This window comes from Panthera leo, chromosome B3 (genome assembly GCF_018350215.1).
Source record: "Panthera leo isolate Ple1 chromosome B3, P.leo_Ple1_pat1.1, whole genome shotgun sequence".
Classification (NCBI taxonomy): Eukaryota; Metazoa; Chordata; class Mammalia; order Carnivora; family Felidae; genus Panthera; species Panthera leo.
The window spans coordinates 39,374,942-39,399,533 of NC_056684.1; the positions used below are offsets into that span (position 1 = coordinate 39,374,942).

At 35.3% G+C, this 24,592-nt stretch overlaps 1 protein-coding gene across 9 annotated transcripts in view; it reads left to right on the top strand.

The window, feature by feature from the left end:
* Positions 1 to 24,592, top strand: part of DENND4A (DENN domain containing 4A) — a 128,588-nt gene that overhangs the window by 40,574 nt on the left and 63,422 nt on the right. For all 9 annotated transcript variants that reach the window (XM_042941668.1, XM_042941670.1, XM_042941672.1 and 6 more), the window contains exons 4-11: positions 2,328 to 2,577; positions 12,353 to 12,422; positions 12,983 to 13,152; positions 14,244 to 14,485; positions 17,200 to 17,266; positions 18,643 to 18,701; positions 20,882 to 21,026; positions 21,318 to 21,493. In XM_042941668.1, the coding sequence (XP_042797602.1) occupies positions 2,328 to 2,577; positions 12,353 to 12,422; positions 12,983 to 13,152; positions 14,244 to 14,485; positions 17,200 to 17,266; positions 18,643 to 18,701; positions 20,882 to 21,026; positions 21,318 to 21,493 (1,179 nt within the window). The remainder of the gene's footprint in view (positions 1 to 2,327; positions 2,578 to 12,352; positions 12,423 to 12,982; positions 13,153 to 14,243; positions 14,486 to 17,199; positions 17,267 to 18,642; positions 18,702 to 20,881; positions 21,027 to 21,317; positions 21,494 to 24,592) is intronic.

Here is a 24,592-nt window from a genome sequence, read left to right on the forward strand (position 1 = left end):
GTCATGGTTCAAGCTCCATGTTGGACTCCATGCTGGGCATGAAGCCTACCTAAAAAAAAAAAATAATTTTGGTTCTATTAATTCATGAATGAATTACAGTAATTTTAAGTTGGTTTCAGAACAGCTACTATATTGCTTCTTCTAAAGCTTATATATTTAGTAAATGGCTTGGGAAAGTAAGCCAGCTGTTAGATCTTCTTTTCAAAAGATTAGGTAATTTGCTCCTATGATCACTGATCATCATCACAATTCTAACTTGTGAATAAAATGAAGGGAATGTTGCAGATTCTCGTTAAGGTGTTGAAGTTTCCTAGTTTAGAGGTGAGGACTTTTCCAAGCACATGAAGGATTCTCCAATAGTGAAGAACTTAAACTGGAATGTAAATTAACCATCCTTTTTTTTTTTAATTTTTAAAAATTTATTTTGAGAAGGGGGGAGGGGCAGAGAGAGAGGGAGAGAGAGAATCCCAATCAGGCTCCATACCCAGAGCAGAGCCCAACTTGGGACTCAGTCTCATGAACCATGAGATCATGACCTGATCTGAAACCAAGAGTCAAACACTTAACCCACTGAGCCACCCAGACACCCCAAATTAACCACCCTTACAACTATCCTAACTTGTTGTCATTGGGGAGGATAGAGCATCATTTTTAACAGCCTTTGAAAAGCTTAGTTTAGTTAGACAAGAAAAGTTCCTAACAATTTAAAAATCAAAAGTAGTAATGCAAGTACTGGATTTAACAACACAATACCTGATTAAAGAAAATCGTTATCAAATATATATTCCATATCTTTAAAAAATTTGAGGTAATGGTAGTTTGTTGGTGGTGGTTTGTGTTATATTTAGATTTCTTATTTTCAGTTGAGCAGCTGTTTTCCAGTTCTGTCAAGATCCTGTGAGTTAGATTATTTTTAATGTTTATTTATTTTTGCGAGAGAGAGAGAAAGAGATTAGGGGAGGGGCAGAGAGAGAGGGAGACATGGTATCTGAAGCAGGCTCCAGGCTCTGAGCTGTCAGCACAGAGCCCCATGTGGGGCTTGAACCCACGAGCAGTGAGATCATGATCTGTGCTAAAGATAGATGCTTAACCCACTGAGCCCCCCAGGTGCCCATGTGAGTTAGATTTTTCAATGTTGTAGCCTCTCTGATTAGTGCAAGGCTCAGAGAGGTTAAATATCTGCCCAAGAGAATACAGCTAGTAGCCAGTAGTAGAAATTTGAATTGAAGTGTGTTTAATTTCTCTCTGTTATAGTACCTTTTTTTTTTTAAAGATTAAAGAAAACAAAACAGAAAAGCAAGATCAAAAGGGAGAGAGGGAAGAATAAGCATTTAAGCTAACATTAGGATAAACATAGTTGCTATAATTCTAACTATCAAATCTAACTCCAAATTTTCAAAATAGAATGTTCAGAGAAAAATTTCTTTAAGTTTGCAGATGGTCATGACATAAAGGGAAATTAAAAATTATATTACAGTGAAATAATTTGACCAGTTTTTGGCACTTAATTTTATTTGAATTATGGGATTTTATAAAAGGAAATACTGACTGATGTTGAGGATATTGCCTGTTACAACAGTTTTTATAGCAAATGCAGAAACACACTTAGTGTAGTAGACCTTTAAATTTTCATTGGCTCATGCCAAGTACAAATCAGTGAATTCTCTGAGGGAATAGACTGATGTTACTCCAGTATGACATTTTCCTTGTATCCCCAAGTACTTTTTAGAAGACTTAAGGAACAGATGCCTGGCCTGCCCTTTAATAAAATCCTACCATTTTACCACAATAAAGAAAAAGAAGAAGGAAAAAAAGCCTATGTCTTTCACCCATCCTTTCGATTAAAGGTGGATTTGAGGTTATTTTCTCTTTTGAAAACCTAAAACTGTCTCTTAAACCTGAGGGAAGCGTTGGAAGTAAAAGTGTGTAAGCAGTTTCTATACTGTCTGGCAAGGAGCCTTTTGTAAAACTACAACTTTGGCTAAAACCAAGTTGCTTTTTCTAAAAAAGATGCTTGGTTTTAGAGACAAAAATAAACACATCTGTTAAATGGAGTGCCACAGCAGGTGCGTCTGCACTTAATCCTTGCCTTTCTGTGGTTTATGCCAACAAACCTAAGAGGTAATCTGACTTTTCCTTACATTATTTTAATTTTGGGCAGGGAAACCATTACTCTTTAGTTTTACACGGGATGGTTCAATTCAGACTTGCTGTAAGATTGGAATATCTGCTACGTTTAAGGATCAGTTGATGATACCTGAAAATATTACCTATCCTATTTGCAGATGTTTTGCATTTGTGTAGTTATTTATGTATTTTTGTTTTAGGGTTTTATACGACTGGAAAGAAAGATTGAAACAAGGGTGTGAAATTATTCAGAGTACTCCGTATGGACGCCCTGCAAATATTAGTGGCAGTACCTCATCACAAAAAATTTATATCACTTACCGAAGAGCCTCTGAAAACATGACTCAGAATACGTTGGCTGTCACAGACATATGTATTATCGTACCCAGTAAAGGAGAAAGCCCACCACACACATTTTGCAAAGTCGACAAGAATCTCAATAACAGTATGGTAAGTGACTTGTTTTGTACTGGTAAAATTAGCCACTGATGAAAAGAACATGATTTAAAATCTTTGAAAAACAGCAGAGCATAATAACTGAATTAAAAAATATGTTTTTAAAGATAGTGGATCTTTCCTTTTTGGGAAAATAGTTGTACTTTGAAAAGGAACTGTGCAAAAAGCAATTTGGCTTTTTTTTTTTCTTCCAATTTAAAGAATATTTTTCCCCTTACTGGAAAAGTAATACACTAGCCAAGGTTAACCCCTTCAGTTGTGCGCTAGATCCCACATACTTACGTATTTGAGGACATGGCTTCAGCAATGTTTCTACTTTTTAGGAATCATTGGTCTTTCTCTATTGCATTATTTACTCCAGCACGCAAAGCCTACTGCAATATTTCCCATCTTTACAAAACTTCTTGACTCGTATGTTTGCCTCTGTCTATTGCCTCATTTCATTGTTCTCCTTTACAGTAAAACATCTCAAAAGATGTGACTATATTCTGTCCCCTTCCTCACTTTGACTCTCTCTAGCTTAGGCTTTTGTCTCTACCATTCCACCAATATTGCTCTTGCTGTTGAATTCAGTGGTTTTAATTTGTAATTTTTCAGTAGGTTTTGACATAGCTGATCACTTCTTTCTTGAAACAGTGGCAGGAAGGTAAGATGGATTCTCTTCCTGAGTACTCTGTAGCTCTTTCCTCCTACCTTACCCATCATTCCACTTCTGCCTTTGCTAACTCCTTCCCTTTGCCCTAATCTCTATATGATGCAGTGAAAATTGTACTCTTCTAGTTACTCAGGCTAGAAACCTTGAAGTAATCCTTAACCTTTCTCTTCTACTTTTCATCCAGTTCTTCTGTAAATTCTGTTGACTCCAATTTCGGAACATATCTTGAACTTGACCAATACTCAGCCTCTCCATTGCTACAACTCTGGTCCAAGCCATAATCCCCTTTTAACAGGATGGTTGCAATAGTATTCTAATTTAGGAGACAGGCAAGTTTTCATATAAAGGGCTAAATAATAAGTTTTGTGGGTCATATACAGTCTCTGTCACATATTCTTTTTTTTAAACCCCTAAAAATTAAAAACTAGTCTTAGCTCAGGTGTACAAAAACAGGCCTTGGGTCAAATGCAAGCCATTGTGTGCAATGAATGCCTGATCAAGGCTTCTACTTCTTCCTACAGCCTATTCATCATGTAGCAGCAAGAGCGATCCTTGTAAAACATAAATTGGATCCTATTCACTCCTCTGCTTACAACCCTTAATGGCTTCCCATCTCACTCTTAGTCAAAGTCCTTTCAGTAGCCTTAAGGCTATGCATGATCTGTAATTGTCTTTGTTCTTTTATTGCTGTTTTAAATTTTAAAAAGAAATGTGTGCCACCCCCCAAAACATTGAGAGGGGGAGCAAATTGTAGGCCTATGAAGTGAAAGTTCTTGTTCTTACTTTCATCTTTTGTAATCCCTTTCCAGGATTACCAATTACTGATTTGGCTTGTGTCCTTTCAGGCCTTTTGTCCTTTCAGATATGTGTGCAATATACATAATGTGAATGAATTCATCCTTTATTTTTCAAAAATTGGAACTTTCTATATATTCTGATAGAAGCTTTTTTCCACTATCCACCTTCATGAGTTAATAGAACTCTCTATTTAATTCTTATAATAATTATATACTATTCCAGAAAATAAGAATAAAAAGTAATGATTACAAGTTATTTCCAGTTCTTCCCATTATTAGTGATGCTGCTTTGATCAAGCCTGTACCTTTTTCTTTGTGTATTTTTTGGAGTGTCTCTGGAAGAATAAATAATTATAAGTGGAATTGATGGGTCCCTGGGTATGCTGTACATTTTGAAAAGTGTTGACACATTGCTCTGAAAGGGTTGTGGCACTTTCATTAAGAATTCCCTTTCCTGAGGTACCTGGCTGGCTTAGTCAGTTAAGCGTCTGACTTTGGCTCAGGTCATGATCTCACGGTTCATGGGTTCGAGCCCCGCATTGGGCTCTGTGCTGACAGCTCAGAGCCTGGAGCCTACTTCAGATTCTGTGTGTGTCTCTCTCTCTCCCCTCCCCCCACTCACACTCTGTCTCTTTCTCTCACAAAAATAAACAAACATAAAAAAAAAAAAGAGAGAATTCCCTTTCCCTTGGGGTGCTTGGCTGGCTCAGTTAGAACATGTGACTCTTGGTCTCAGGGTCATGAGTTCAAGCCCCATGTTAGGCATGGAGCCTACTTTAAAAAAATGGTTGTTATCAATCGCTTTTTAATTATTGACTAATAAAGCAAGAAATCATTCTAATTTTAATTTGCATTCATTTCATTACTGTGGAGGTTGAGCATATTTTAATATATAACTGCATTGAATGGCATAATATTACTGCATTAAATGGATTTTGCCACAATGTATTTATTCCATCTTCTATTGTAAGACATTTAGATTCAATTTATTTATATTATAAGCAAAGCTGTTATGAACATAATCACAACTAAATTTTCCATAGAATAATTTACATTTATTGAGCTCTTATGTGCTATTCACTATTCTGAGTATTTCATATCCATTAATTCAGTTAATTCACAACCCCCTGGGTAGTGTTTCCCACCCACATTTTACAGAGAAGGAAATTTGAGAGTTAAAAAGGTTGTTTGCCCCAAGGTCATTCATACCTTCAGTAAGCAGGTGAACCAAGATTCGGACCCAAACTATAGAACTCTAGAACCAAACTCTTAAACACTATACGGCATTGCTAAATTATTCCCTTATGATATGTCCTGAAATTTGTAGATCAAAGCTTTACTTTTAAGATTTTTATCCAGAAAGGCTTAACCAATTATAATCCTACCAACAAAATATGAAAGTTGGGTTTTTTAAATATAACTTTGTAAATAATTGGATTTTTAATCACGAATTTTCAAACTTAATTTCTTAATTATCCCAAAACAGATATGTACATTGTCCTGTTATAACTATGTAAATGAATACTTTGCTGAGATTTAAGATATTTTTTAAATGTTTATTTATTTATTTTGAGTGAGAGAGAGTGAGTGCGTGTGAGCCGGGTAGGGATAGAGAGAGAGAGGGAGAAAAGAAAAGAGAGAATCCCAAGCAGTCTCCTCAGTGTCAGCATAGAGCCCAACGCGGGGCTCAATCGCATGAACAGTGAGATCATGACCTGAGCCAAAATCAAGAGTCAGACACTTAACCTACTGAGCCACTCAGGTCCTCCAACATTTAAGATTGTATACATACTTATTAAGTTTTTATTATGGGAAGTTGATTTTTTTTAATTATTATTCTCTTTTCTGTTAAGCTAGCAACATGAGAAACACTGAAGGTTTAGATAAAGCTAGAAGAGGAAGAACTGGGGTGTATTGATCTGTGACTGGATATAGTACAGATTTTGAGACCCTGAAAAATATTTTTAACTCCCTCAGTAAGACAGTAAAATAGATTGGTGTTATAGTGGTTAAGGTCAATATAGCCGAGTGGTTCAGAGCACAGACTGGAGCCAGAGTGTCTGGCTGTGAATCCTAATTCTGACACTGGCTCTGTGACTTTGGGCAAGTAACTTTGTCTCTCTATGCATCGATTTCACAATGGTAAAATGAGGATGATAATAGCATCTAAGTTATTGTGATGATTAAATGAATTTACAACTGTGTCCCAGTACACATGGGATGTGTGAAAGCACTAAATGTGTATTATCTGTATCTTTCAATTCTTTAAGAAAATTTTCTTTAAGAAAAACCTGCAACTTTAGGTAGTATCAGTATCTGTTTAAAATTTTTATTTTTTTTCAACGTTTATTTTATTTTTTGGGACAGAGAGAGACAGAGCATGAACGGGGGAGGGACAGAGAGAGAGGGAGACACAGAATCGGAAACAGGCTCCAGGCTCTGAGCCATCAGCCCAGAGCCTGACGCGGGGCTCGAACTCACGGACCGTGAGATCGTGACCTGGCTGAAGTCGGACGCTTAACCGACTGCGCCACCCAGGCGCCCCTCTGTTTAAAATTTTTAAATAGGTAATTCAAAAAATAGATATTGACATGATCCAAATTGTATCAAAAAAGAATAGTCTGCAGCAGTGTTACCCCTAATTAGATGACCATTTTTTTTTTTCTTGTCAACAGCCATTCACACACAAAATGCCCTATCCTTTTGTGCCATCCTTCCATATTATTTTGATTTGGTGATAACATGTGATAGTTGGAGAGATTATGATGGAAAAAAAAGATCATGGTAGCAAACAGTTTTACAAGCCTTATGTGGTACTGATAGTGATGTCAAGAAGAGTTTTTTTTTTTTTTTTTTTTTTTTTTAATTTTTAAAGCTTATTTATTTATTTTGAGGGAGAGAGAGAAAGCATGAGCAGGGAAAGGGCAGAGAAAGAGGGAGAGAGAGAAAATGCCAGGCAGGTTCCATGTCAGCACAGGGCTCGAACCCATGAAATGTGAGATCATGACCTGAGCCAAAGTCTGATGCTCAATTGACTGAGCCACCCAGGCACCCCGTAAGAAGGGTTTTTAAGCTTTTATGACACAATGTCCTGCTTAATATCATTTCAGATTTGGGTTGGAATTTTAGCAAGATTGTGCAGGCTCACAGGTAACTTGCCATTTTCCCATTGGTGAATTTTCCATTTATTTTGTGGATTTGTTGGGTTTTGACACAAAGTAAATTGATAATGTCATCAGAACCGTTTCTAGGTTTTATTAGTTAATCAGGGTGCTCAAGGTAGACTTACTGCATTGAAACTGAACCCAGAGGTAGGAATTTTCTATGTTTTCTTATCCTGAAACATTGGTCCCAATGTTGTCAGCATTTATTCTCTACTAAAAGAAGGAAGAGGAATGTAACACAGTGTGAACAGAAATGGACTCCACCTAAGCTAGTGGATTTGAAATCCAGATATGTGATTAGACAGGTTCCTTGATTCTTTGTGCCTCAGTTTCCTCGTCCACGATATAGGGATAAAGTTGTACTTTATTTTTGTGAAGATTAAATGAATTAATATTTTTAACTAACTTAGGATACTGTCTGGTACACAGAGAGTGCTATATAAATATTAGCTATAAATTTGGTTAACTCTGCTTCATCAGTCCCTTTTATGTGTACTTAATGTCTGGGGAAAAGCTTTTGTTTCCTTTTTTCAATTGAGATACAATTGACATTCAGCAAGGAAGAGCTTTTTAAATTTAATTTAATTTTTTAAATGTTTATTTTGAGAGAGAGAGGGAGAGAGGCAGGCAGAGAGAGCAAGAAAATCGCAAGCAGGCTCTGCACCCTCAGCACAGAGCCTGACACAGGGCTCCATCTCATGAATCGTGAGATCATGACCTGAGCCAAGATCATGACCTGAGCTGAAATCAAGAATCAGACGTTTAATCGACTGAACCACCCAGGCACCCCAAAGAAGAGCTTTTTAAATTTTATTTTTGCCCAGTACTTAAGCTCCTCCTAAAATTTTTAAGAAATATTACCGGAATAAAATCCCTTAAATGTTTATTTTCTTATCCATACATGTATCGGTCCTGAGTATAGGGAAACTTGCCTGATCTTAGCAGTTGATGTCTTTTTTTTAAGTAGTGGGTTGTGTTTATTTTTGTTACCAATCTTTGTTTCCATCGACTGTAAGGTAGTAAAAGCAAATTTTGTTCTTTGAAGCAGATGTACAGGGACTTCTAACTCAGAAAATTTTAAATAAACATCCAATATAGAAGACTTATGTTCATATCTGTCTAATGTATATGTAAAGAATTAGGAAGTGGTAGGGATTAAATTAATGATGTGTTGATAATACCCAGCAATAGTTACGTAGCTGACTCTTTTTTGAAGGTTAGGTAGCTTGAACAAAAGTCATCTATCAGGTTTCTAAACCAGGGAAAAAAACAAAAGACCAAGGTAATGGACGTGAGATGTGTGGTGAATCTTTCCTCAAATTCCTACCTGATATTTTGTACCAGGCTTATAGCTTTGGCCTCAAAAAGAATCTTCCCCACCCTCCCATTAAGCTTGTGGAAAGACTTTGCAAGAACTATTTGTTTTCAAGTTTTGGACTGTAAGACTTAAATGATTTAGACTTTGACTGACTTACAATGGAAGCATATTTTAGAGCCAGAAAAGATCTTAAACTGCTCATGTGGTTTAAAACTGCTAGTCTGGATGCTTTGATTCACACAGCTAATTTCTGGCAAATTTGTGACCATCTCCTCACTTTTTGACTCATCGAGAGTATTTTTTTTTAATATTCTATCCAAATGGCTTTTGTTTTACAACCATTTAAGAATGTTCATATTTGAGGGGAGCCTGGATGGTTCAGTCAGTTGAGCGTCCAACTTCAGCTCGGATCACGATCTCATAGTTTGTGAGTTCAAGCCCCATATCAGGCTGTCAGCACAGAGCCTGTTTCAAATCCTGTGTCCTCTTCTCTCTCTGCTCCTCCCCTGCTCACTCTCTCTCTCTCAAAAATAAATAAACATTAAAAAAAAAAAAAAGAATGTCCATTAAAAAAAAAAAAAGATTTATCAGGATTGTTTAGAAAAGTAGAGTTAGTAACTAAGCAAGTAATTAAATCATGTACCTATTTCCTAAAAAAAAAAAAAAAAAAAAAAGACATTTGAAAGTGTGTACCACAAATGGGTACTGAATTTATAAATTAAACTTTTATTTTATTATTACTATCTTTATTTTTTATAGAGAGAGAGCAAGTACAAGCAGAGGGGAGGGGCAGAGGGAGGCTAAGCAGGTTCCATGCTGTCAGCACAGAGCCTGATGCCATGCTCAGTCTCACGAACTGTGAGATCATGACCTGAGCTGAAATCAAGAGTCAGTCACCCAACCAACTGAGCCACCCAGGTGCCCCAACTTTACGATATGTTTCTAGTTATTAAGAGACTACTATAATAGGGTGCCTGGGTGCCTCAGTCAGTTTAGTGTCTGACTTCAGCCCAGGTCATGATCTTACAGTTTATGAGTTCGAGCCCTGCGTCAGGCTTGCTGCTGTTAGCACAGAGCCTGCTTGGGATTCTCTGCCCACCGCACCCCCCACCACCTGACGGGCTCTATCTCTCTTTCAAAAATAAATAGCCATTAAAAAGGAATTTTAAAAAGAGACTACTATAACACCCTGTGCTCATCCCCTATATTTAACAAATGTAAACAATTTAACATATTTGCTTCAAATGTTTTAATTTGTAAAAAAAAAAAAAAAAAAAAAATTTAAAGGTTTAGCCAAAGCCTCATCTTCCATCCTTTTCTGTCCTCCAGAGTTAACAACTAGCCTGAAGCTAGTGCATTTCATTCACATGTATTTTAAAACTTTCTACTATACATCTATAAATATATATTATTACTTTGTGTACCTTTACATTTCACATAAACGGTGATATACTAAATATATTCTTCTGTGATTTGCTTTTTTTAACTCATTAATATGTTTTTGAAAATTAGTAAAGTTGATACAGATTTTATTTCTTCATCTGAACCAGTGGCAAGCATTTCATTAATAAATGAACCACAGTTTATTTTAATCATTCACCTACTGATAGACACTTGGATTGTTTCCCTTTTGTGGGGAGGATCTATTATGAACAATGATGCAGTATGTTGACTCTTCATCTAAAAATTTTTCTTGCTTTCCTAAATATTTTTCATGTGTCTCCAGCAGACCAGTATGTTAAATTGTGCTCACGACATTAAATTATCCTCATTACCGTGTTGGCATTTTGTTTTTATAAATGGTTTAGTATTTTTGCATCAAAAGAATGGATGTATAAAAGTCAAGTGGATATTATGAATGTAGGCGAACTAGGCTTTTAGTTTCTGAGATGTGTACAAATGTATAAATAAGACTTTCTATTGATAAGTCCCAACTCCAATTCCCAATAAACCAGTTTTTCAAGATAACAAAAAACCCTCAATGATAACCTTTGTGATGATAAGAAGGGAACTATATGACCACTTGAATATGGCAGAAAACAAAAGGAATATTCAAAAATAAAAAACAAGGACTTGGAGATAACAGTAAAAGTTATGGGACTCTGGAGGAAAAGAACCACAGATATCAAAACTAAAAGAGGGTTTTCTGAAGTTTTTCACACACAAGGTTCAGCAAAAAGAAAGAGGAACCATTGTTCTGGAAATGCTTTTAATGTTTAACTTATAGAGTGCCTGGCCGGCTCAGTCAGTAGAGCATGTGACTCTTGATCTAAGGGTGGTGAGTTTGAACCCCAAGTTGGGTGTAGAGATTACTTAAAAATAAAATCCTGGGGTCCCTGGGTGGCTCAGTACGTTTAAACCTCATTCGGCTCAACTCTTGATTTTGAGTCAGATCATAATCCCAGAGTCATAGGATTGAGCCCCGTTTTGGGCTTTGCACTGATAAGTAAGACAATATACAATATGCCAAGTAGTAGTAAGTGCTGTGGAGGAAGAAGAAAGCAAGAAGGGATGATAGGGAAGACGGGACAGGGTAGAAGGAAGATTGTTATTGCATGTAAGGTGATGAAGGAAGGGCTCTCTGATGAAGTGTTGTTTGGAGTTGAGCCCAGAGGAGGTAAGGGAGTGTCTGTGTGCATGTATCTGTCATCATCTAATGTCAAGTAGCAAATCTCCCAAGTCACATCTTCATTTCAGACCTCACTTTAGCTCCATTTGATTCTTCACTTGGATGTCTAATAGATGTTTCAAACTTATGTCTAAAACTGAACTCCTTTTCTTCACCCCCAACCCCCAAGTCTGCTTTATCCACAGTCTTCCCCATCTCTGTTGCAGCTGGGACTAGAAATTTGAGACTCCTTTGGGAGTAGCTGTTCTCCAAAACGATGGGACTAAATGTATGAGATCATTCACAGAAAGAAAAGGAAAGAAGAGATCACATTTAATGATCAGGGAAAAGGGGAGGAGGAGACTGAGGAGTAGCCAGAGGTTTGGTGGGAAGGCACCAGGAGAATGTGATGCCTCAAAAGGCGAGAACATGTTTTGGGAGTCATTAGTGCTGTCCAGATCTGTGCTGAGAGGTTGGAGAAGATGTAGTCTAGGAACCAACTGTTAAATTTGGCATCATTAAAGTTGTTAAATTGTTCTTTTAAGGAATGGTGTGATTAAAACCTGATTGGGAATGAATTCAGGAGAGAATGGGAAACACGGAAACAGATATAGGAAATTATAACTCTTAAGTTTTGGTATAAAGAACTATAGAAAGAGGCTGTGGAATCTAAAGGAAGGTATACCCATGGGTAGATATTTCCTTTTTTTTTTTTTTTTTTTAATGTTTATTTATTTTTGAGACAGAAACAGAGCATGAACGGGGGAGGGTCAGAGAGAGAGGGAGACATAGAATCTGTGCTGAGTTGTCAGCACAGAGCCTGACGCGGGGCTCGAACTCACAGACTGTGAGATCATGACCTGAGCCAAAGTCAGACACTCAACCAACTAAGCCACCCAGGCGCCCCTAGATATTTCTTAATCATTTCTGCCCAAAGTTTGGAGTTGGAATAAAATCTAAATTGTCATGACTTAATTATTTTAAACAAATTTTCCTTATGTTATTGCTGTTACAGTGGGGAAGAAAACATGAAATATTACTTCTGAAAGAAAAGTGGGCAAAAACTCTGATAAAATCATGACAAAATAACCAACTGAAAATAGCTAACAGAAATCTGTTACTACATCTTAGACGATATGTACTGGAGATATCAAAGAGTCCATTTTATTAAGTTACTACCTTTTAAAGTTAAATGATATTTCCTTTTTTTTTTTTTTTTTGATTCAGTGGGGATCAGCAGTGTACTTATGTTATAAAAAGTCAGTGGCAAAGACTAACACTATATCTTACAAAGCTGGTAAGTATAATTTTTCATGCAATACTTAATATATACATGTATTATGAAGGCTAGTAAAATTTAAGGAAAAAGAAATCTTATAATGTATTAGTGTCAGGACTGTCACCACAACCCATGGGTTTTGTTTTTTTTTTTTTTTCTGTTTTGTCTCATCCTTAAATTTATTGGATACTCAATGGAAGATTGATTTTAAAAGAAGATGGGTAACCGTGTTGAAAATGTCAAAAAACGAGTTTTTCATTTGCTTCAAGGTAGTATGACCACAAACTAAAGTTTTAGGATTCTGTTTGTACCTGTGTATGTTTCTTTAGGATAATCTTTTCTTGTTTGTCTTACTTAGCCTTCATGGATGAAGCTTGATAAATATTAATTAGTTATTATGAATAGTTATAATGTTTGAAGATAAAAATCTGGATGTATTCTACTGAAACATTCAGAGCTATTTGATGAACATGTATGTAATATAATGTTAAGTAGTTATAAAACATTTTAGCATCATTCAGATTTTGAGTACCTGAATTCAAGAGATGATGACCTAATATTTATTATTGTTTTTATAGGTCTAATTTGTAGATATCCTCAAGAAGATTATGAGTCTTTCTCACTCCCAGAATCTGTTCCCCTATTTTGTTTACCAATGGGTGCAACTATTGAATGTTGGCCACCAAATAGCAAATACCCTCTCCCTGTTTTTTCTACATTTGTGTTAACTGGAGCCTCAGCTGAAAAGGTACTGTGTGTTTTAACAACTGTTGACAAATTTCTTGTACATTTTCTTTTTTTTTTTTAAGTTTATTTATTTTGAGAGAGACAGAGACAGCATGGGTAGGGAAGGGGCAGAGAGAGAGAGAGAGAGAGAGAGAGAGAGAGAGAGAGAGAATCCCAAGCAGGCTCCATGCTGCCAGCACAGAGCCTGATGTGGGGCTCAGACTCAGAAAACTGAGAGATCGTGACCTGAGCCAAAACCAAGAGTTGTACGCTTAACCGACTGAGCCACCCAAGTGCCCCTCTTGTACATTTTCAGGTCTTAAGTTTTATATAATGTAAGGAACAGTAGGAAAAAAAAAAAACTGGTTAAATTGAATCTATTACACATACCTCTTCCACTTGGTTGAAATAACTATATTCAGAGATAAAGGAAAAGAGAAATTTCATTCTGTCCCATACACCCCAGTGCTTTTTTGTGAATATGGCAAAAGATTTTTTTTTTCATTGTCAAATGATGATCTTTCATTGCTTCATTTTGTGTCAACCAGATGCTTTGAGAGTAATACAAAAGACATTATTATATATGCAAAGCTATTCAGAATCATAGAGTATGATAGTTGGAAAAGACCTTGGAAATCATTTAGTCTAACATCCTCATTTTATAGATTGGGAAATTGAGGTCCACAGAAATTTAGTGAATTGCCTGAAGTTGGAATATATATTTCCTTGTCTAGAATTCTGTCCCATTGTCTACTAAATATTTTCAGTCATTTTGTTATAGAGAATATTGATTCAATTGCTTTCGCTCTTCAGAAAACAAACTCGATTTAATTGAAACATCTTTTTTTTCAATAATGAGATGTGAGAGTAGCACTGTGTAGTGTTTTCTGTTTTATTATTATTATTATTATTTTTTTTAAACATACTCCGAGAAACCGAGAGAGATGTTTGTTCACCACTGTGTTCCTGCTACCTGGCACCTTGCCTGGCTCATGGGCATCTAAAAGGCTTTTAATGGCCTAGCTCGTAATGGCTCCTCCATTAAATATTTAATGATATGATTCGAATAAATGATATAAGGTGTATTTATTAAATATATTTCTTGTTTTCCAGGTCTATGGTGCTGCTATTCAGTTTTATGAACCATACTCTGAGGAAAATCTCACAGAAAAACAGAGACTTCTCTTGGGTTTAGCATCATCAGCAGATGGGAAATCTGATAGTTCCAAAACAATTCACACTAATAAATGCATCTGTCTTCTTTCTCACTGGCCTTTTTTTGACGCATTCAGGAAGTTTCTGACTTTTCTGTATCGTTATTCTATCTCTGGACCTCATGTCCTTCCAATTGAGAAGTAAGTCAGAATCCTTCTTGGTTCAAAATTTAGCAGATAATTCCATTATGTGTGGTATATTTGAACTGGTAATTCAGTAAATTTTATATGGAAACTAGATTTCTCGAGAGTTATTTGAAAAAAGAATTTGGTTATTTCAATTAGGTAATATTTCTCTATTATACTTTTACAGCCACATTATTTTAAATATATCTCTAACAGAATGAAATGAATATTTCATTTTTTGATGCTCTTGTGAAGTTTGGAGATCCTAACTGGTTTTTTTTTGTTTTGTTTTGTTTTGTTTTTTTGCTGGTTTTGTAATTCTTATTTTCCAAATAATTTGGGTTTATCATGAACTTTTAAAAATATTCCCTACTACTTTTAGACATCATGAATTTAAAGAAAAAATTAGATAAATGTATTCTTTATTCTTTTTAAAAATTCAGTGATTTACCTTAAAATTACTAAAAGTGAATAATGTTTTATGCAATAAGATCTGTTGCAAATGAGATCCAAATATCTTCATGCCTATTTGATTATTTATTCTATACCATCTGTCACTTAAACTCTTTTGTATTCTTTTTTTTTTTTAATGTTTGTTTATTTTTGAGAGGGAGGGAGAGAGAGAAAGAGCAGGAGAGGGGCAGAGAGATGGAGACTAAGGATCTGAAGCAGGCTCTGCCCTGACAGCAGAGAGCCCTATGCAGGGCTCAAACTCACAAACCGTGAGATCATGACCTGAACTGAAGTCAGACGCTTAACCAACTGAGCCAACCATGTGCCCCACCTCTTTTGTATTGTTAAGAAGTTGTTCAGTGATTGTTGGGAAGTGATAGAATTATCATAAGAACATTCAGTGTACAATATTAATATTACTCTTTTTCACTTTCATCTCAGTATTTTGCTCTAGCAGTTAGCAAATTTTTTTTTGGTGTCAGGACCCTTTTATACTCTTAAAAAATGAGGACCCCTGAAGAACTTTTTTTATGTGTTATATCTGCCAATATTTGCTACAATAGAAATTAAAATGGAGAAAATATTTAATATTTTATTTTATTTATTTTTTTTAATTTTATTTTTGAGACAGAGAGAGACAGAGCATGAACGGGGGAGAGTCAGAGAGGGAGGGAGACACAGAATCTGAAACAGGCCCCAGGCTCTGAGCAGTCAGCACAGAGCCCGACGCGGGGCTCGAACTCACATACCACGAGATCGTGACCTGAGCTGAAGTCGGACGCTTAACCGACTGAGCCACCCAGGCGCCCCAATATTTAATATTTTAAAATAATTTCATGTTAACAAGTATTTTTTTTAAATAACTCTTTAAAAAATTAGTGAGAAGAGTCATTTTTTACATTTTTGCAAATCTCTAATGTCTGGCTTAATTGAACACAGCTAGGTTCTCATGGATGCTTCTGCATTCAATCTGTTGCAATATGTTGTTTGGGTAAAAGTATATGAAAAAGACCTGGCCTCACACAGGTATGTAGGTAGGAAAAGGGAGAGCCTTCGAATAGCCTTTTCAGAAAATCGTGTGGAATTTCTGCTTTGACACTGCCCCAAATTTGACAAGTGAAGTTTGTTATAGGTTATTCACAGTGTGTAATCTAAAGCTTTAGTAATGGACTTTTTCTGTTACATTAAAATCTATTGATTTTTCTCACTCTAAGTGGAACTTTTACACATGCATGGTTTTGTAGCATCATACGTTGGTCATTTGGAAATACCAGTTCATGGCGTTTAACATAGATAAATTTCATTTGTTAATAGAACCACCTATTTGATCAGAAAATTTTTTTCAGTATCAAGAAGTTATCAAGTACATGGTGGCAACATTAGAATTTTCACTTAAAATTTTATTTATTGAATTAGAATTGAATTGAATTTACTGGCTATAATACCATGAGTTCTTTTTCTTTTTTTTAAAGATTTCATTAAAAAATTTTTTTTTAATGTTTTCATTTTATTTCTTAGAGAGACAGAGTGAAAGCAAGGGAGGGACAGAGAGAGAGGGAGACACAGAATCTGAAGCAGGCTCCAGGCTCTGAGCTGTCAGCACAGAGCCCGATGCAGGGCTCAAGCTCACAAACCGTGAGATCATGACCTAAGCTGAAGTCACATGCTTAACTGACTGAGCCACCTAGGCTTCCCTAAAGATTTCATTTTTAAGCAATCTCTGCACCGAATGTGAGTCTTGAATTCACAACCCCAAGATTCAGAGTCATACGCTTCACTGCCTGAGCCAGCCAGGAGCCCTTATGAGTTATTTTTCTTGAAGCAATAGGCTCACCTTATTCATTTTTATATAGAAAAAATTTGCTGAGTACCTAACGTTGGATAACTTTATCAATTGTTATTTCAAGGAAAAATGGCATTCTGTGACAACAACAAAACAATCATTAAGTTCTTTGATCACTGTCCACATAATATGTTGTATATTACCTACTGAGGAAGAGGTAAAAGTTAAACTGGCTTTTGAGATGTTGATAACACAAACATTATTGAACCTGAGGAACTATTCATATGAAAAGCCACTGGAGTTAGGTAGAAGCAACTTTAATGGGACAAATGATTTTTGGAGTTTGTTCACTTGTTTTTGTAGTACCAGGGATTTCGAAATTATAAGTACACAGAGCATTTGACTCAACTTGGACTTGTGGTGACATGCTGACCTTTATAGTATATGGTGTTCACTTTGGAATCAATTGGGTTTTTGTCTGTTTGTTTTTAAGGCATATTTCTCATTTTATGCATAAAGTTCCTTTTCCATCTCCTCAGAGGCCGCGGATTTTAGTTCAGGTAAGATTTTCTTGATGTAAGTGCCTTATTAAATGATTATTAGCCCTGTCAAAACATACCATAAGAATAACAATTTTAAATGGAGGAAAAGATCAAATGAGAACCAGATGGTAGTTCATGTTGGAATTTGGGCCCTTATTGTTTTATTAATTGTCTCCCAGACAGACATCTAATGTTTCCTCTTAGGTAAAAGGTTGAAGAGTTAAAGTAGACAACAGTAGACATTTTGAACACACCAAAAGGGACTTCTTTCCCTAAATTTGTTATAGGTAATTGAAAGTTTGTGTCTTTGGCATTTATTCCCGAAGCGGTGTTTGTGTGTGTGTACATATTTTTTTCTTTTTTTTTTTAGAATAAATAGAAGAAAAAGTGGTGTGCTTTCATATATTATGCAGGGAGAAGTGTTCATATCTTTGTGATGGGGAAGTTCAAAATGAATAATTTTTTTCCCTATTTCTTTTCCCAATTGACTATCTTTTCTCTTTTGTTTACATTTCTTATTTATGGTCTTGATTTGTAAGATATCTGCTTATTTAGTCACCATTTACAAAGTGATTTATATAAAGAAAATATTTTTATGTGTTATCACTATATGTGCCTTACTGTATTTATCACAACCCTTAATGGGAGTGCGGTGTCATTCAAAATTAGAAGTATTTGGCAAATAGGTATTTACAAATTTGTGGAAATGTGCATAAATTTGAAAATGTAGATAAAAATAATTGCATTATTATATTGATACAGATAAAATGTCTAGAAAAAAAGTCATTTTTTTAATCTTTATAATCAGTCTGTATATCCACATATCCTCCCTCTCTTCTTGATATTTAGTGCCAGGATATACACACACACATATATATATGTTGGTAAGTTTTTCTTTTGAGGACCAAACAGTACATATTTTAGTCTTTATAGGCCATCCTGTCTCTGTCAAAACTACTCAGCTCTTATTGCACAAAAGCAGCTATAGATAATTCCTAAACAAATGATCATGGCTAGTGTTCCAATAAAACTTTATTCATAAACACAGATGGCCTGTGGATTTGCCCTGGAGACCATAGGTTTACTAGCCCTGACTCTGTGGTACTAAATGAATAATTTAGTCTCCCAATAAAATTTTGTTAAAACGACATTAGGGGAACATTGAGGAACAGGAGAAAAGAGAATTCAGAGTAGGGGAAGTTAGTAGTTAGGTCAGTGGTTAGGATGTACTTTTCAAGATCTTATTAAGTGATATAAACAGTTCCTATACAGGTTAATGGTTATTTTGAAACTTGATGGATGTCAGCATTAGCCAAAAAAAATTTTTTTCCAGAAAGTGGTGTTTTAAAGCTCATCTTTATATTTCAAACACTTTATTGTAAATCTTCTTCCAGTTATCACCACATGATAATCTGATTCTCAGTCAACCTGTTTCTTCACCTCTTCCACTAAGGCAAGTAGAATTTCCTTTCTATTTATGTTTCTCTAAATCTAGTGTGAGCTAAAGTGACATTCAAATATTTTCTCTTTCCTAGGAAAAATTGCAAATGTTGTTGGAAAGACTTCTCATTTAATTGTTTGTTATCTAAATTCCTTTTACTTAAAGAAAAAAGAAAAACCTTTACAATAGTTTGGTATTTTGTGTATCCATTTATTATCAAGTACTTATTATTGCATAAATAAGTATATGTGTATATAGATTATGAAAACAATGGTTTTTAACTTTAAATACCCTCTGAAGAACATTCAAACGTAATTAATTTTAAATTTAACCCCCTAATAAAATGGTACTCATAAATACTAACCATGGAATAAAATAATGTATTTCATCCCTTAAAAGTTCCAAGAAATTATGAAATAAATTTTTTCTAAAGTATCAGTTCTTGAAATTTAATTAGCAGTGTAATTTTCTAGCAGAGAAATCGTTACAATATAATTAAGTTATTTTGTAGCACATACCTGAGGGAGACCAGCTGCCATCTTTGACATTAATTTTGTAAGAATTGCAGATTATTTCATCACTAGGTCTCAGTCCAGAGCAACCAGTGTTTTCTTAACCTTTGTTTGAGTGAAAAATAAACTAGAAATACTGACTGTGACTATGTATAAAAAGATCCTAAATTACCCAAGAGGCCTTTTTTTTAATTTTGGTAACAGCTTTATTGATATAATTCACATACTGTACAATTCACCCAGTTAAATCATACAATTCAATGGTTATATTCACTCTGTGAATAGAGATATATGGAGATCACTATAAACAACATTTACATCACTCTAAAAAGAATTTCTGCCATTTCTACTCACGCAAATACACACACACACACACACACACACACACACACACACACACAATAGTGTGTGTGTGTGTGTGTGTGTGTGTGCGCGCGCACAGACAAACACACCTCTCCAGCCTAAGGCAACCACTGATTAACTTTCTGTCTCTACGGATTTGCCTATTCTGGAGATTTCATATAAATGGAATTATATAATATGTAGCCTTTTGTGTGTGGCTTCTTTCACTTATTATAATGTTTCTGAAGTTCATCCATGTTATCATATTTTGTTCCTTTCTGTTTCCAACAAATATTCCATTGTATGGATAGATCACTTCTATTTATTCATTCATTAGTTGAGGGACATTTGGGTTGTTTCTACTTTTGCCTACAATGAATAATGCTGCTACCAACATGCACAAGTTTTTTTGTGGATGTGTTTTCCTTTCTCCAAGAGAATTGTTACTAGTTTTGCTTTATTTAAAAAAAAGTTAAGTGGCGCCTGGGTGGCTCAGTCGGTTAAGCGTCGACTTCAGCTCAGGTCATGATCTTAGATTTGTGAGTTCAAGCCCCGCATTGGGCTCTGGGCTGACAGTAATCCCTCTCTCTCTCTTTCTCTCTGCCCTCCCTCACTCTGACTCTGTCTCTTTCTCTCTCAAAAATAAATAAACATTTAAAAAGTTTTTTAATAAAAAAATAAAAATAAAAAAGTTAATTTGGTGAAGCCAATTATTTAGCCAATTATATAGACAACATACTGATTGGCTTACTGAATTACTTAGTCCAGTATTTTGTTACCACACAGAGTGTCTCAGTTTGGGTTATAAATTTGCTTTGTATGTATATACCATCACTTCGTACCTCTCAATTTCATATTACTCTTTTCATTACAATAGTAAAGATAATCTATTTGTAAATCCAAATCTTAATGTATGTGCTTGCCTTAAGGGAGGTGGGCCTGTAAGTCATATTTTTTCTGACAATTAACAATGAAAGGTGAGCCATTTAACAAAAATTTCATTAAAAAATTTGCTTTCAACTAAAACATCCCTCTATAGATTGAGTCCTTTATTCGGACATTATCTACCCAGCAGATCTTTTTCTGAAAAAAAGAATGACTTTTCATTTTTCCATATTGAATACACTGTAGAAAAATCTGATGATTTTGAAACCTCAGAAAACTTCATTGTTTTCATAGTATATTTCTAATGTTTTCCACACATAAGGACAGCAATCGCGTCTAAAGTTGAATATATAATATAATCCTAACCCAATCATGACCTTGTTTCATTATTTTGGATAATGAGATATTTGAATATATACACTTTTAATTATATATTTTTGTTTGGATTGACAGTGGTGGCAAGTTTTCAACACTACTTCAAAATTTAGGCCCTGAAAATGCTGTGACACTACTTGTGTTTGCAGTAACAGAACATAAGATTCTCATCCATTCCCTACGCCCTTCCGTGCTTACTAGTGTGACAGAAGCATTAGTGTCTGTGAGTATTACAGGTTTTGTCATTGGCAGTCAATTTCATTTTAAGCATAATTGATTCATCTAATTTAAAGTTACTTTTTAAAAGCCTAACTAAAATTCAGAGAGTAATGAATTTTTATGTTGTGAAAACAATTTTAATTTTCTGACACTTCATATTAGTTGTAATTATTTCACTGGTTATCAAGTGTTAGGCTTTAGGTATGAATACTTAAATACAGTTTTTTGTGTGTGCTGATAAATTATGCTTCAATGCCAAACAGCTAAATATTCTCCTGTCTTTTGTTTATCCAAGATGATTTTCCCTTTCCACTGGCCATGCCCATATGTTCCTCTCTGCCCACTGGCTTTAGCAGATGTCTTGAGTGCACCATGTCCATTCATAGTAGGAATTGATTCAAGATACTTTGATCTCTATGACCCTCCACCAGATGTCAGTTGTGTTGACCTAGACACCAACACCATTTCTCAGTAAGTACATTTTAGTGATTCTCTACTCAGTAATTTACAACTTAGTAGTATATGTATGTAATTGTATATTTTATGAATGCGAATTAGAATTCTTTTGAGCTGTATTGTTTTTGTTTTGGGGTTATACCATCTTTGAATCAACCCGTTCTGTTCTCCAATGGAATAGATTTAGGGTATTAGAGAGCTTGTACTGTAAACAAATTATACCTTTAAGCCTCAGATCTTTAAATATTTAAGAAACATTATAATCTTATGTAGAAATTTAGCAGAAGGGAAATGGAGGTTAGAAACAGAAAAATTTAGGGGCGCCTGGGTGGCTCAGTCATTTGAGTGTCTGACTTTGGCTCAGGTCATGATCTCACATTTTTGTTAGTTCAAGCCCTGCAGTGGGCTCACTGATGTCAGTGCAGAGCCCACTTAGGATCCTCTGTCCCCCTTCCTTTCTGTCCCTCCCCCGCTAGCACTCTCTATCTCAAAAATAAATAACCATTAAAAAAACAAAACAAAAATTTATTTACCATTTTCCAGATGAGTACAGGTGAAATCACAAATTGAATTGGAATACTATACCAAGGTATAGTATTGGTATTCCAGTATCCAAGGTGTATCCAAGGTATATATCCAAGGTATAATTGGTATTCCAATTGAATTGGAATACTATACCTTGGTATAGTATTCAAATTCTGTTTCTAGTCTTGTGTAATACTATTAGTATACTAGTACTTCAAAAAAAATTAAACAACTTTTAAGTTATAAATGATTTTATCACCTTTATACTTTTAGAATATAAGGGTTTTATAAGTTTTCCTCTCTTTTTATTGGAATAATATTTAAGTTGTAGCTACTGGAGCTATCTTTTCATAGTTTTTTTATAATTCAGTTGTTCGCTCATATCCCTTATTTTCAGTTGAATCATACTTATGCTATTCAGGGAAAAGGAAATTGGTGCACTGAACACACTGCATTCACAGGACATATTTAAAATAACTACAAGTTAGTCTGTTAGTAAAGCCCAAAAGCTAGTGCACCTTTTACAACTTAAATATGTATATGTGCAATAGGTTCTTCTCCATTTTTACTAAGCGTGTTTCATATTAAAGCGTTTTGATTGAATTCTCTAACCTTACATTAATTCTAGTCTTGTCACGTATGTCAAATCCTCAAGTGCCTAAACCATTAGAAAAGATGGTGTTCTATTAAATAGATAATATAAAAATAATATAAAATGATAATATATTACAGCAAAAAAATACTTCTTTTAAGGTTTACATTCAAGAGAGAGAGAATGCCTGTGCGCAAGTGTACAGGGGAAGAGCAGAGAGAGAGCAGGACAGAGGATCCCAAGCAGGCTCTGCGCTGACAGCAGAGAGCGCAATGCAGGGCTCCAACTCACAAACCGTGAGATCATGACCTGAGCTGAAGTCGAACGCCTAACCTACTGAGCCAGCCAGGCACCCTGAATACTTTTCTATTATAAAGTATATACGCTGTCAAAAAGCTTTTTTTCAGAGAATGCCTAACCAAGTAAATATGGGATGTACTTTGTGCATAAAAGCCATTTTATACATGGGATTGATAGAGTCTAATATTCTTTATCAGGAACATTTCACTCATTACCAGGAATATTTAATTCTTTAGATATTAAAGTATTATCTTTTTTTTGGCCAGTTGTTGATGTTACATGACATAATTTTTTTTAATTTATTTTTTTTATTTTTAGGGAGAGCATGAGGAGGGTAGGGGCAGAGAGAGAGGGAGATGGAGAATCCCAGGCAGGTTCTGCACTGTCAGTGCACTGTCAGTGCACTACAGTGTATAGCCCTGTATAGGGTTCGAACTCATGAATCATGAGGTCATGACCTGAGCGAAAACCAAGAGTCGGACGCTTAACCAACTGGGCCACCCAGGCAACCCCAATGACATAGTATTTTTAAAAAATGAAATTCAGGGTGGTGAATTGGTATATACTGTATTTATTGTGGTAATAAATTACATTTTCCCTCTTCTTATACTTTCCTTCCGGTTTGTTAAAAGAATTTTTTTTATTTTTGTCTTTTTCTTTTGATCACTAGTGAGTTAAAGAATCAAAGAAAACATGAGTTGTTGGCACTCATTAGTAGTATTCCTTCTTGATATTATCACCCTTCCAAATGTATGGAAGGACTAAGCTAGTGAACTAACAGCTTTCTAGTTTCCTTTATCCAGAATTTCTGGATTTTATTTTTAAGTAATCACCACATCCAACATGGGGCTCGAACTCACAACCCCAAGAGTAAGAGTGACACACTCCACCGAGCCAGCCAGTCACCCCCAAAGCTTAGATTTTTAAGTAATTTATCAGAAGGGGCACATAGCATCTACTGCCCGCTAGATTTTGGAACCATCACCATCCAGGTTTAAAACTAATTCCTCTGCCACCGATTATTGGTTATTTTGGGAATCACCATGAGTAAAAACATGAGTAAATAACAGTAATTAGGTGTAATGAATGGACACCAAGATTCTGTTCATCTATCTTCAGCACCCTTTTTTGATAGGTACTGGAAATAAAGGGGCAACTTGGTGTACTTCTTTCTCTTAAGTACACTTAAGTACACTTCTTTCTCTGAAGTTGCTCATAATTTAGTTTTATAAGGCCAGCATGCACACAGTGAATGATGAAGTACAGTGGGAGTGCTGTGTTGCAAAGTTTTATCCAGAAAATAATGTAAAAAGTGTTCCACATTGTCTTCTCACTGTAATGCAGGATTCCGTGCTCCCGGCCACATTATAAAATAAAACCTTCGCAGTGGGACATCTGCAGGTGGCCCTGTTCCATCTATCTGTATTTTTATCCTCATTTGTGGAAAGATAGGGTAGATTCCAAGACAGTAGTTCTTTTTAGCCTAAGCTTTCCCATCCACTCCTTTTTCTTTGTTTGGTTTCCAAGGTGATGATTTTGCCCTTTTTGTTCTGTGGGAGGTACAGGGAACAGAAAAATAAATTCAACTTCCACTACACACGTGTGCTGTGTTGTTTTTGGTGGTTAGTACATGAGTGATTCACTTTTCTTCTCCTTTTTCTCTACATTTTTCAAGTTTTCTAAAAATATATATATAT